Source organism: Eumetopias jubatus, unplaced genomic scaffold, assembly GCF_037043125.1.
Source record: "Eumetopias jubatus isolate StellerSeaLion01/CBP00866 unplaced genomic scaffold, mEumJub1_p1.0 scaffold_12, whole genome shotgun sequence".
Lineage (NCBI taxonomy): Eukaryota > Metazoa > Chordata > Mammalia > Carnivora > Otariidae > Eumetopias > Eumetopias jubatus.
Window position 1 is genome coordinate 106,848,441 of NW_028274818.1, and position 13,785 is coordinate 106,862,225.

Here is a 13,785-nt window from a genome sequence, read left to right on the forward strand (position 1 = left end):
TTCCGCCGCCGTTCGGCTCCGCGGCGTCGGGCTCCCGCCGCCTTCGGTGGCGCCGCAGTCGCACAGCCGGGTGCCCGCTGGCCGGCGGCGGCGGCGGAGATGGCCCCCTGAGCAGGCCAGAGCGGGAGCGGCGGGCGGGCGGGCGCCGGGGTTGGCGGGCGGAGGCCGGGTCGCGGCCTCTTTGTCTCGGCGGCGGCGGCGGGCGCGCCCGCGGGGCCCGGGGCGGAAGTGCCGACGCGCTCCGGGCGCCCCGGGCCGCAGCGGCCGCACCATGAGCGACATCCGCCACTCGCTGCTGCGCCGCGACGCGCTGAGCGCCGCCAAGGAGGTGCTGTACCACCTGGACATCTACTTCAGCAGCCAGCTGCAGAGCGCGCCGCTGCCCATCGTGGACAAGGGCCCCGTGGAGCTGCTCGAGGAGTTCGTGTTCCAGGTGCCCAAGGAGCGCGGCGCGCAGCCCAAGGTGCGGCGGGCGGCCGGGATGCCCGCGTCCGCCAGAAGGAACCTCTCGCTCCTTTTTCCGCCCCTCGCGGTGACAAGCATTGGCCAGCCACAGACCCTCTTGCCATCAGCGGCTCGGTTCTCGCCCTTGGCCGCGCTCCTTCGCAGCAGCCCCAATCCACCTGCTCTGGCTTCCTGAGCATTGCTCAGCTGTCTGCCTGTGCCGGGCGTGCGACAGCCCAGGTCTCGGTGGTGCTGCCGGAAGAGACGTTAAAGGCCTGTAATCGAGTCTCACACCGCAGCAGGTCATCATCCTGAGTGCCCCAGGATGATGTCGAATTCTGTATAGTGACATTTCCTGGGATTAACCGAGTTCTTCCCCCTGGGACCCGGGCTTTAGAGGGGTGAACGGTTCCCAGGGGGAAAAGAGGTTATTTCCTGTTTTCTCACCGTATGGATTAAAGCGCACGTTAAAGCTAAATGTCTTATCGCTTCTCTTGGATTTGTTTTACAGAGGTTGAATTCACTTCAGGAGCTCCAACTTCTTGAAATCATGTGCAATTATTTCCAGGAGCAAACCAAGGACTCTGTCCGGCAGATTATTTTCTCATCCCTTTTCAGCCCCCAAGGGAACAAGGCTGATGACAGCCGGATGAGCTTGTTGGGAAAACTGGTGTCCATGGCAGTGGCTGTGTGTCGAATCCCGGTGTTGGAGTGTGCAGCCTCCTGGCTCCAGGTACTTCTCTAATAGCCTTCTCCTGAGAGTCTCTGAAGAGGAGTTTAGTGTCAGGAATTTTCCCTTAATTGGATTTCGGGAGAGACCTTTTCTATGTGTTATCTCCTTGATGTCGCTACCCTGTATGCTAATACCCTACACCTACATTTAGATACAGGTAGTACCCATTCCTGACAAAACCATAGTTTGTAATGGTAAATGAATTTAAGAAAAAAAAAAAGTCTTCATCTCCAGGACAAGCGAAAAATCGTTTTCCTTAGTTGAAAATGATAAGGTAGTATTTTGAAAACAGCTATGCATGATGCAGCCTTAGAGATAGGATGTGTGTGTGTGTGTGTGTGTGTGTGTATTTTTTTTTAAAAGATTTTATTTATTCATGAGAGACAGAGAGAGAGAGAGAGAGAAGCAGAGGGAGAAGCAGGCTCCCAAGGAGCAGGGAGCCCGATGCGGGACTCGATCCCAGGACCCTGGGATCACGACCTGAGCTGAAGGCAGATGCTCAACCATCTGAGCCCCCCAGGCGCCCTATATTTTTTTTTTTTAAGATCACTGTAAGTTAAATTATACGGTTAGGTCGGTAAGCATGTCAGTTGTTTTGCATTGTTCCAGGGTGACATTATAAAGATCATGGCTCTTCTAATGGATATGGATGTAAGAGCCTTCTAAAGTGTTTTTAAATATCAAAGAATATCAGTAGATTTTGTGTCAGATGGTATTTTGAAAGATTCATTTTGTTTTGCTTTTTGGTTACTCAGAGTTTTTAAAAAATTGATAATCCAGTAATTATTAACTCAGAATTAAGATTAACATGATTCTCAACTAAGCTAACAGAATTTACCACATTCAGTTTCACAAACCTGCTTCATTCTCAAGTACTCGAAGCCTTTGGTGTTGGGTTTGTTTCCCCAATTTATGTAGATGTTTTCCTTGAAATCTGTTTATCCTCAAAATTTGGCTAGAAAAAAATATATTCTCTCTGGTACACAGGTAAGTCTCGGTGGAATCTGTACCTTAATTCTCACCAGTCTGATTTCTGGGGCATCTGAATTGATCATTTGTGTTGTATTTAATGTTACAGTTACCACTCTCTTTTGATCACCTAGTGAAAGTCAGGCTTAGCATCGTGTAATTCATCACGTAATTTCCCATTTCTCTCTCCTAATGCTGTCATGCTGGCTTTTTGCAAAGCAAAGGCAGATGTCAATGACAGGAAAGGGTCTTAGTGGTTTGAGTCAGGATTTGCCACACCGGGGCGAGGGGCTGCAGCTTCCTACTAGGGAAGGCGGGGATGGCTGGTTGGAGGTTGTGGGGCAGATTTCAGCCTGAGGGAACAATCTGGCCTGCTCTCTCCTTGCAGTTCTCCCCAGCCTCCACCCCCCTATAGACCACGTTGGGGCCCTAGAACTGGAGCATTCTGAGCAGCTGTGGAATGTGGCAGTAGCTACAGATTGGCCTCTGAGTGGGAAGGAAAAAGGCAGGGGAGGGTGGTGATGTAGGATTTGAAAGTATTATGGAAACCTATAAGGGTAGGATCACAAAGTGAGGAAGCGCTGCTCTAGAATCACAGGAGTGCTCACAAACTCTCTGCAAGCTCTTTAAAGTGGTACCAGCTGCTCATTTCTGCCTTTGGAGTCTCACCTGGAGGGTCACAAAAGTTGTCACTTTGTCGCCTGAAGTCAGAAATTACCTTTCCTAAGTGAACTTCAGAGCAAGAGTCAGCAGGCCTTTTTTGTGAAGGGCAAGACAGTAAATGCTTTAGGTTCTGCGGATCATATAGTCTGTCACAAGCATTCGCCTCTGCCCTTGCAGTGTAGGGAGCAGCCTTACACAGTAAACAAACAGCCGAGCCGATGCATGTCTCAGTTGAAGTTTATTTGCAAAAAGCAGGCGGCAGGATGGATTGGGCCTGTGGGCTGTAGTTTGTCCGGGCCCAGCTTCGGACCGAGTTCTGAACATCTTTTCCCCTCTTGGGAGCGGTGTTTGCCAGCTCTGATGGTCTCCACCACGCGTACGTCATTGTCGCCCGCTAGCTCACGACACCTGTAGTTACGTGGACTGTGGCTTCTTTCCAGCGGACGCCTGTGGTCTACTGCGTGAGGTTAGCCAGGGCCCTCGTGGATGACTACTGCTGTCTGGTGCCAGGATCCGTGCAGACGCTGAAGCAGATACTCAGTGCCAGCCCTCGATTCTGCTGCCAGCTCATCACCTCTGTCACCGCGCTGTATGACCTATCCTCAGGTAAACTCCAGACGGGCCGTTAAAGCAGCTTAGGCGACTGCCACTTTTATTTCCACTGAACACCCAGGTGAAATGCCCAGTGGTCGCTTTGGCCTTTTTTTTTTTTTGGTGTGAAATGTATGTTTTCTTTTAGGCTGAAAGTGAAAGAAAGGGACCACCTGGACTTCTGGAATTTGCCAGCAGGGGAGCTTTCCTTGGTGCCTCCTACTTGCCTGACTCAGGGATGGTCTGAGTGGCAGGCAACCTGAAAACGCTGGCATCTGATGTCTGGGGAAGACGTGGTTTCTCCCCAGACGTGACTTGCTTTTTTTTTTATGCCTCATTTTTTATTTTGGAAAATAGCAAAACTTCAGGAAGGTTCGAGACTGTTATAAGTTGGGAGACTCTCACCTAGATTCACCCCCTGTTAACACTTGCCATGTTCTCTCTCTCTCCCTTTCTCTCTTCCTCTTCCCCTCTCACACACACTCCAAAATATTTGGTTTTCCTGAACTTTTGAGAGTTTGTTATCAGCATCATGTACCAAGTACTTAAGCGCGTATCTCTCCCCCAAGAACAAGAGCTTTCCTTTACGTATCCCATGGTACCATTATCATGCCTAAGAAATTAAATATCGAGGGAATTCTATTATTTCTTATATAGCCTATATTCAGATTTCCTTAATTGTCTCAATAATGTCTTTTATAGCCTTTTCCCTCCCCTGCTTTGAAGGGTCAGGAGAGTTCAGGATCCCATCGGGGATCCTACATTATACATAGTTGTCATGTCACTTTGGTCTTTTTAAATCTTGAACAGATGAAGTATTTAAAAAAAAAAATCTCTTAGGACATTGATGTTTTTTGAAGAGCTCAAGCCTATTGTTTTGCAGAATATCCCTCAATTTAGATTTATCTGATTGTTTCCTTATGCAAGATTCAAGTTAAACATTTTTGGCAACAATCCTGCCTAGGCGGTGATGTGTCCTGGGCATATTGCAACAGGAGGCACGCTTGTCGCTTCTACCGTGGTGACGTTTTTGAGGCTTTCTTCAGAAGATGCCAGGCGAAGTCCTCAGGGTGGCCAATAGATAGCATTTGACTTCAACTGGGAGAAGCCCCTGTCCCCTGTCCAGCATCAGAGCCCTCTGGTCAGATCGTTTTATGAAGGCTCCGAATAAAGAAAACCAATACAGGTTGACCAGCTCTGGTTGAATTGGAGCAGGAGTCTCAGACCCACGCTCGCTAGGCTCTGCTGCCTACTTGCCTCCCACAGGGGTGGGTTTCAAGGAACAGGGATTGACAAACAACACTTTGTGGAACATTGCGTCCTTTCACATCTGTGTCCTTGTGTGAGCCCCACAGCCCGTGCGGCCCCTGGACAGGGGCTCTGGTCCTGGATTTCCACATGGGGAAGTTTCGGGCCTCACCGTGGTGAGCGCTTTTTCTGCAGAGCTGGACTCCAAGCCTGGTCTTCTGTTTCAAGTTCCTCCTCCTTTGCCCTCAGCTCTTACCGCTCAGAGGGCTGACAGATCGTCTCTTATTCTGGTCTGATAGCTAAACCAGCAGCTGGAAAGCCTTCAGCAACATTTCCATTTGTGTTCAGTCCAGCAGCACCGGGATTATATTTGATTCTCCTTTTATTTGTACCTTTTTTCCCCTGCTGTTCAGTTTTTTAGTTCTCTTAGCAAAGTTTATGTGGACAGAGTGTGAACACTGAAGTGCATATCATAGTCACATGTACTTTCAAACCGTTTCTGTCCCAGCGTTTTGCCCCTGGGCTGGGAGGCAGGTGTGAGTGGTGGGTGCCCTGCTGCTAGAATGGGCTGTTCCCTGGTGCTCTCCTGCAAAGGCTGCCTCAGAGCTGTTCCTAGCTGGGGACAGGAGTCAGGCCCTCTGTTTTCCCGTAGGAAAGGTCTCATTAAACCCATTGTACAGCATCACTGTGGCTTTTCCAAGCCATCAGTTATTCCAGACCAACAAGGACGGAAATTACCTGGGACAGATTAAACATCGTGCAAAAGGCGGCAATGTTCGGAGCATACCGCCAGCATTCTAGAATGGATATGAGACTTGGTGTTTTTCTCTTAAGCCACTGTGCCCATCTGATGTGTTGGTGACCGTTTTACAACCACTTTATGGAGGTATGATCGATGTACCAAAAGCTGTGCATCTTTAACATATCCAGCTTGGTCAATTTGGAGATGGGGAGGTCACCGGGCGCCTGGTGGTAGCCCTGGAGGCAGAGCTGGAGTCCACAGTCAGGATGGTGACTGATCTCTTCTTGGTGACAGAGCATTCCTGGGGAGTCTGTGCTTCCAAAATCACAAGACAGAAGCAGCTCACCTCAGGAGACAGAACCTTCTCTTGCCCGAATGGTGCAGAGAACTTGGGTCTTTGAATAGGAAGGTCATGGAGGTGATTCGCTCAAGCACGCGCACTCCCTGTACACCAGGCACATGGGGCTTTCACGCTCTTGGAGACCCCTCTGCTTAGATGTGTGTGTGGCGGGGGACGGCTGAGAGGGTGGTATTCTGGACGCGTGGGAATGAGACTGGCATTCCTCAGACAGAAACCTCTCAGGGGGCTCGAGGGGCCAGACGCGGAGTCCCCCACCGTTTATTTTGCCAAGTGAAGATCACGGACGACAGCGGCTACCTACTGTTGGCCTCGTTTATGACAGAAGGGCAGGACACAGTTGAACACCCAGTCAGTAGGTAGGCATGATCTCAGGGAAGAAGAGCCATGTCTCTGGAGAAAGAGGAGCCTCCGCCCACACGTGTCTCTCTCACCCCACACTCCTATCTCATGATGGCTCTGGCTTCAGCATCCCGGAAGGGGTCCCACCATCCTTAGCTCTCCGTGAGCTGAGGGCTGCACAACCCCAGAGACAGGAGGCTGGGGACCCACTCCCACGCTTGTAGACAACTTCAGGGCGTTGTGTGCCAGTCCCAGGGGGCAGTGCAGCCCAGTGCTTCAGAGCCAGGCCCTCGGGGGCCACATGTGGGCCCAGCGCACCCTTTTCATGAGTCCTGGGGACGTGACTTAATATCACCCCGTGCCTCCTCCTCCCGATAACAGGTGGGTTGTTGGAGGAGTGAGTTGATCTGTGTAAAGGATTTAGACCAGTGCCTGGCACATAGTAAACCCGAGATAAATGTCAACATTTGTTTTTATTGTTCTCTGTCCAGGCTGTAGAATGTGCCAGGTCTCCAGGGTCACAGGAGGTCAGGCTGTGCTTAGACAAAGATTCCAGATCTGGGGCTGCTGAGATGGCTCTTGGCAGCTGACTGACCATTGACCGCACCTGAGCTGCTCTGTGAAGGCCACCGTAGCCGTCACTGGGCCACAGAGGAAACACCAGCAGAGGGACAGACCCTACTGTCTGGGAAGGGCTGAGGTGTGGCAGTTTGGGACATAAAGAATTCCCACAAAACATGTGGGAATTTAAATTGACCTGGGGGACGAACTTCAAGACGTGATGGAGTTCTAGGAAATTGTTGATTTAACAAATATGTTTTTGAGCCCTACGGTGGCCAAACAGTCCTGGCTCTGGGGAGAATCTGACTAAGACGGGAGCCCCAGGCCTGACGGAGGGGATGTTCTCGGAAAGGGGACAGAAAATAGATAAGCAGAGCACATAGTCTGAATGTCAGGTGCTGAGTACTGTACCCGTAGGGGGTCCATCTCCCCGCCATCCACTTATGTCACTGGGGCTACAAACACATCTGACTTAAAGCGTCTTTGTTGGCAGATGACCTCATCCCACCATTGGACTTGCTTGAAATGATTGTCAGCTGGATTTTCGAGGACCCGAGGTTGATTCTCATCACTTTTTTAAATACTCCGATTGCAGCCAATCTTCCAATAGGATTTTTAGAGCTCACCCCGCTCACTGGATTGATCCGCTGGTGCGTGAAGGCCCCTCTGGCTTATAAAAGGAAGAAGAAGCCCTCCCTGTCTAATGGCCACGTCACTACCAAAGTTACAAAGGACTTGGGAGGGATGGACAGAGACTCCCACCTCCTGTACTCGAAACTCCACCTCAGCGTCCTGCAGGTCCTCATGATGCTCCAGGTGCACTTAACCGAGAAGAATCTGTACGGGCGCCTGGGCCTCATCCTGTTTGACCACATGGTCCCGCTGGTAGAGGAGATCAACAGGTTGGCGGATGAACTGAACCCCCTCAACGCCTCCCAGGAGATCGAGCTCTCTCTGGACCGGCTGGCGCAGGCTCTGCAGGTGGCCATGGCCTCCGGAGCACTGCTGTGCACAAGAGGTGGGTGACTCCCTGGCCCAGGCCCTCCCCGGGGGCGGGGCTGCCGCCACCCGCCCGCAGGAAAGCGGGAGTCCTGGACGAATAGCTGTTCTCTGCTCTCTTACGACCTCTTTCCTCTTAGCACGGGACCCGGGTGAAGTTGCAGAGCGGACCCAGGTAGAGCACCAGCCGTGACGTCTTGCGTCTCCCGGCTGCTTTGCCCAGGACCAGGGACTCCTCACCATCTTTCCTCGTAGAGAATCTTTTCTTCTCCGGCAGCCCTTTTTTACTGAGGCATAAGCTATACAACACAGTGCACAGGTTCAAGTGCATGAAGCGTTCCCAGCACCTGTTTCTGGGTCTGTGATTCACCTGCACTTCAGTGCTGGAAGGCTCCTGGTGTCCAGTGGCACCTCTGCTGGCTTAGTGACTGTGGGTTTGAAGACGTCGCCTGTGGCCCCAGGCGGTCGTCACTGTGATGTGTTTCCCACTTAGTGCCTTGGGCAGCTGATCCGCTCAGCGGGAGCCCTGCCTCTGGCCCTTTCCCAGCCATCTGATAAATGGCCGATAGACCTCCCTCCCTTCCTGAGTCTTGTATTCTGTTTGGGGCCTAGTTGTTAGAGCAAGAATCGAAGGAAGAGAGCGCAATTTCTAAGTGACGCTAGGAAAATGTAGTTAGGACGCTATCGCTATCTTGCCAGCATCCTTGAGAAGAACTCAGTGAGCATTTCACCTTGTTGTTTCCAGTCTGTTCCTTACTATGTATCTCCTTGATTTCAGATGACCTGAGAACCTTGTGCTCCAGGCTGCCCCATAATAAGTAAGTGCTCTCAGACTTGGGGCTGGGCTGGGCTGGCAGTGGACCCCTTATCCTGGCCTCCTTGGGGAGAGTTGGGCTGCAGGGTCTAGAGCTTCTGTATGTAAGGAGCCCCCTCAGGACCTGATCGTAAGTCGGGGATAGGATAGCATGACCCACATGAGAGAAAGCCCAAGTGGAGAGAAAAAAAATCAAAGAGGTGCGGCCATATTGTCTGGGAGTCCAGGGAAGAAACCAGAGTAAGCTCAGAGTCATTTAGTCACTTGCTAAATTGGCATACATGGTTCGTGGTGACTTCCGACGTTCATGCACACACATCGTGGGTGACAGTGTGGGTGGCACAGCCCTTTGGGAAATCCTGCCGAGCCACGGCCCTAGGGCACAGCGTGTGTCCCTCAGGCTTTGTCGATGGGTAGCAGCACTTAGTGGGTTCTGAGCATGATTCTCACCGGTTTTCTGTGATGCATGGGCAGTTGCTTCTCCTGTCTCTGAGCCTCGGTTTCCTCCCTGGTAAAGCTGGGGGGATAATTCGCCTGTGTCACAGGGTTGTAGTGAGGATTAAATGAGGTCCTGGTCCCTGGCACGCAGGACTCTGAGTGTAAATGGTGCTTATTGTCATCATTTGGGAGAAGCAGTGCAAACAGTGGTGAAGAGCAGGGCTGTGTGGTCACATGGCTCCTGGGGAAAGGTCTGGGCTAGCTGCTTGCTCTCTGTATGACTCTGGGCGGCTTCCTGATCTTCCACTGCCTTGTTTTGTCTGTAAAATCGAGAAAATAATCGTACCTGCCTCATGTCCCCCTGCCTCTCCTGCCTCCACCCCTCGTAGGATTTTTGTGAGGACCAGAGTAAAAACACAGAAAGTGCTTGCAACAGTGTTCTTGTGTTTTTGCTGCATACTTGGTGTGTAGCAAGTATCTAAGAAGTATTAGCTGCTGTTCCGCTTACTGTTATTGTCATAACGTAGGAATGTCACTTAATCTAATTAGTTTCACGGACTCTTAAGAAGCAAAAGCTGTGTGTGCAGAAGCGTTTCAGGCAAATGCAGTATCATGAGTAGCAAAATACCAGAAGCAACCTCATGGTCCAAAAGCATGCGGATACTTAGTAAATTTAGGAGTGATACATCAGAAGGACAGAAATTATGTATCCACTCCAAATAGCGATTGTGGCGACTAAGGGAGGAAGTGTTCCTAGGTGATTGCAGAACCCCATCCTAGTGTGCACAGGGACAGGAAACAGTGAAGTGAAGTTGGTAGGATTTCTAACATTCTCCTTTCTTCTGAGGCTCACATTGGCCTTTATCGGGGACAGAGGGGCTGGGGCTCCAGGGCTGGCAGAGGGTGAGCCCACAGCTGCCCAGGGCCTGGCCCACCGCCTCTGCCGGGGCCGGCGAGTCTGGGCACGTGTGGCAGGCTGATACCACGCATCACCTGAGGCCAGAGGAGCGGCCGGATGCCGGCCCACGGGCTGACGGCGAGAGTAGCTGCGGCCCAAGGACGGTTGGGGATCTCGGCGCCAGGCCCTGCGGCGGGAGGGCAGCTTCGGCGGGTATCTGGGCCGATCTGGAAACCAAATAGGTGGAGTGTGCTGGCTCCTGCTGGAACAGAACGGTCCCGCTTGACGTATTCTGTCCGCGGAATGGACAGCTTGTCCAGAGCGCCACCTGCCCCTCAGGAGCCCACACTGTCCCTTTTTTTTTTCTTTTTTTCCCCCCGTGGGCTCTAGAAAAATTCCCTGGCATCTCAGGACATAGTTACTAAGTTGGCATTTTTCTGCTCCTTTTGCAATAGTGTCTCTGTACTATTTCCCTGTTTTGTGCACAGCTGTTATCTAACATGTAATGTTTCAGAGTAACATGTATAGGGTCTAAGTCCTTTCTCGTCTTAGTGTTATGACCAGGGGTCCGCATTGGAGTCCCGTGGAACGTCTTCACAGCCTAAGCTGGGCCCTGTCCTCCTGACTCGGGCGTCGTGAAACGTGGCCTCCCAGGGGCAGCCTGGCAGCGACGCGGGGAAGGACCGGACACGGAGCCACTTGGAAAACTTCTTTGACTTCTGATAGTCTCTTTTCCATTAATTGTCTTTCTGAATAGACTGGAAACTTTTTTTTTTTTTTTAAGATTTTATTTATTTGAGAGAGAGAGACAGCAAGAGGGAACACAAGCAGGGGGAGTGGGAGAGGGAGAAGCAGGCTTCCCTCGGAGCAGGGAGCCTGACGCGGGGCTCGATCCCAGGACCCCGGGACCATGACCTGAGCCGAAGGCAGACGCTTAACGACTGAGCCACCCAGGCGCCCCTAGACTGGAAATTTCTTGAAACCCCTTTTATCTCTGGCAGGGTATGCGGATTCAGCCAAACTTATATGACTTAAATTTTGTTTCTGTAATACCTTCCTTAGATTTATTTCTCTGTTTGCTTATTTTGAGTGACTTTCTCATCCCAAGTTATAAAAAAGTGGTAACATCAATGAAAAGGGGCTCTGAAGAGCTTCAGGCCACCAGCTCTCTTCGTGCCTTTGGTTTACTTTCTGAGCCCCTCCTGTGGGCTCTGAGCACCAGACTTTATACTCAGGGGCTGGGAGGGGGTTAGGGTCAGTCTGCAGAAGACTTAGCCCCCACTCTCAGGGCTCCAGGTGAGTGGCTGACAGTAGCCAGGGCAAACTGGCCTGAAGTTCCTGGATCAAGCAGGGCCATGTGCAGGGAAGGTGTGGCTTCGTGGGATGAGGAAGTCCTCAGGGTGAGTGATAGGCGTGAACGGGACCTGGCAGGCAGATTTGGTGGCGTGGAGAGACCAGCTTAGACACTGCGGAGACACTGGGGTGTGGCTGGAGAGCACGAGCAGAGTCGGTCTGTCCTCAGGGGGGAAAGGGGAGAGGCAGGGCTGGGAAAGGAGGCCTCTGTCCTGAAGAAGAGAGGGCAGAAGTTTCTCCGATTAGGGCATGATGGGGTATTTGGGTTTGACTGTAGGATGTGGGCCAGCTAAGGCCTGGGAAGCTCGTGGTGGTAGGAAAATTAGGAATCTGCCGATCTTGCTGGGAGGGAATGTGGGGTTGGAGAGGATGGGACAAATCAGAGGAACTCTTCAGGGAGTTTTGGAAGGGACCAATATTGGAAACCGTGAGGGATTCCAGGAGGAAGGCTGAGGCCGTGGATGTCCTGAGCCACAGAGAGGAGAGCACAGGCCCGAGGGGGCGCATGGCTCCCAGGGCTTGGGGTGGTTGTGGGTGGAAGGGAGTTGGCGAAGGAGTGATGGGGTCCTCCTGCGGAGACCCGGGGTGTGATGCGTAGGGCTGCAGTGTGGCTTCAGAAGGCTCTCATCCCAGAAGTGAAGGAGCAAATAAGCAGGAGAGTTGGGAGTTCTGGGGGTGGGGGACGGGGAGGTGGCCCCTAAAGGTGGGTAAGGGCTGGGTCTGGGCCTGGGCCATGCTGAGGGCAGGGCCTATCCCATGCTCATGTCAGAGTCTCTGAAAGGCCTGCTTTCATGTGGCTGTGCTTGCAGTTCAGCTGGGACTCAGTCATGACGAGTGAGGTTGAGAACACTGAGCTGCTGTGTGCTTGCCACGTGCAAGGTCATAACCCTCTCAAGTGTAGGTGGTTGGGGCTGAACCCAGGCCACAGATGCTGAGGCTGTGCGCAGAGCTTCCGTGGACTCTAAGCCCTGGTGCGGACCCCCCCCCCCCGGAAGTCCTGTCCCCGCCTGGCCTTGGGCACCTGCCCTGTGGTTTCCTCAGTTCCCTCCCCTCGAATTGTCGCCTGCCACCTCCAGGTCACCTGCTGCTCGCCCGCCCCCCCCACAAGCCACCCCCATCTGCCCCAAGTTGACAGATTTCCCCCTTCTGGAAACCTCCGTGTTCTGTGCCTGCATCCGGTGCCTGTCGCTGTGCATGTGTGAGGCCACGGCCGTGCCCAGGCCCCCCCCCCTTCCGGGGGCGCCGCGTCCACGAGGGGACAGGCTAGCCCAGCCGCCGTGTGCCTAACCCTTGACCCTTGTCCTTGTATTCGCAGCCTGCTCCAGCTGGTGATCTCGGGCCCCGTGCAACAGGCACCACACGCGGCGCTGCCCCCCGGCTTCTACCCTCACATCCACACGCCCCCGCTGGGCTACGGGGCTGTGCCGGCCCACCCCGCCGCCCACCCCGCCCTGCCCACGCACCCGGGGCACACGTTCATGTCGGGCATGACCTTCCCGTTCAGGCCCATCCGCTAGACCGGCCCCGGTGCCGCCGAGGGACAGTGTGCCCTCCGCCCGGGCCGGAGGAAGCCTTCCAGAGAAGGGGGGAGCTGCCCCATCGAAGAGGACCTTTTGCGGGCAGCCGGCAGTCCCTCGTCCCCAGCAGGACTGTCTTGGTGCGGGAGTTGCGCGGCGTCGCAGCCCGGGGGCCCTCCCTGCCAGGTCACGATCGCAGAAGTCCAGATGGGAGGCATGGAAGGAAGGACGGATGGCGCCCGCCCAGCCACGTGGGCGTCCTGCCGAAGTCGCCGATTCCACCAGCTGGTGTCTGTGGGTCGTTTCAGACGCGCCCGGAGCCCGTGCTGCCCTGAGCAGAGCTGCGATGAGCAGCATTTGCAAGTCCCTTTGGCATCTGTGCGCGGGAATGTGACGGCCCCACCACCCGGTGTCCCTGGGAGCTCCGTGAGCTCGAAGCTGGGCCCCGGCATGGGCCGGGCAGGGAGCCGGGCAGGGGGCTGCGTGAGGACTGCCCGTCTGGCCCAGGAGCTCCTCTGTTTTATTGGGGTCTAAATTTTCCTTTCATATGTTCAAATAAATTTTTTTTCTAAACAGTTTTATAGACTTTTATGGACTATTTTTAAAACATAGTCAATGTTTTGAGCGGCAGTGGTTTCCTTGTGGGTCTGCAGTGATGGGGTAAGAAGTTTGAATACAATTTTAGGCACTTGTCTTAACAGAAGCACTGCCGACCGTATCCCCTCCACCCTGACGCCCCCACAAGTCTGTCTGCTTCCCTCTGTTTTTGTCATTCCACACGATGGAGGCTATCTGCTTTGAGTTCTCATTTACTAGTTTGGGAAGGAAATGATGACACTGAGCTCCCCTGGGCTAGAAGTGAGGCATGAGAGACACTTACTGCGAACAGTGAGCAATAACGGGCTAAGATGAACTTGTGGTTTGTCTACCCTTCTATTCCTGGCCGCACACCATGACCTGGGAGACCAGACCAAACCAGTCTGCCCAATAAATTCCCGTGTGTGTGTGTGTGTGTGTGTGTGGTTTTTTTTAAGTCTGGGGTTCAGGGCATCCTTCGAGATGAGGAGCATGAGCTGATACAGCTGCAGCATAGGGGCCGTCCTTGGTTGGAGAGG

The 13,785-nt window shown here is 53.2% G+C and overlaps 1 protein-coding gene across 2 annotated transcripts; it reads left to right on the plus strand.

Moving 5' to 3' along the window:
* Positions 1–202: 202 nt before the first annotated feature.
* Positions 203–13,248, plus strand: INTS15 (integrator complex subunit 15). Of its 2 annotated transcripts, none has more exons than XM_028088469.2 (6): positions 203–433; positions 956–1,177; positions 3,250–3,415; positions 7,145–7,669; positions 8,429–8,468; positions 12,469–13,248. In XM_028088469.2, the coding sequence occupies exons 1-6, from the start codon at positions 272–274 to the stop codon at positions 12,668–12,670; spliced, it is 1,317 nt and encodes a 438-aa protein (XP_027944270.1). In that variant the 5' UTR covers positions 203–271; the 3' UTR covers positions 12,671–13,248. The 2 variants fall into 2 exon arrangements, with proteins under 2 accessions (XP_027944270.1, XP_027944269.1); XM_028088468.2 differs by having other exon boundaries at positions 204–463.
* The last annotated feature ends 537 nt before the right edge of the window (positions 13,249–13,785 follow it).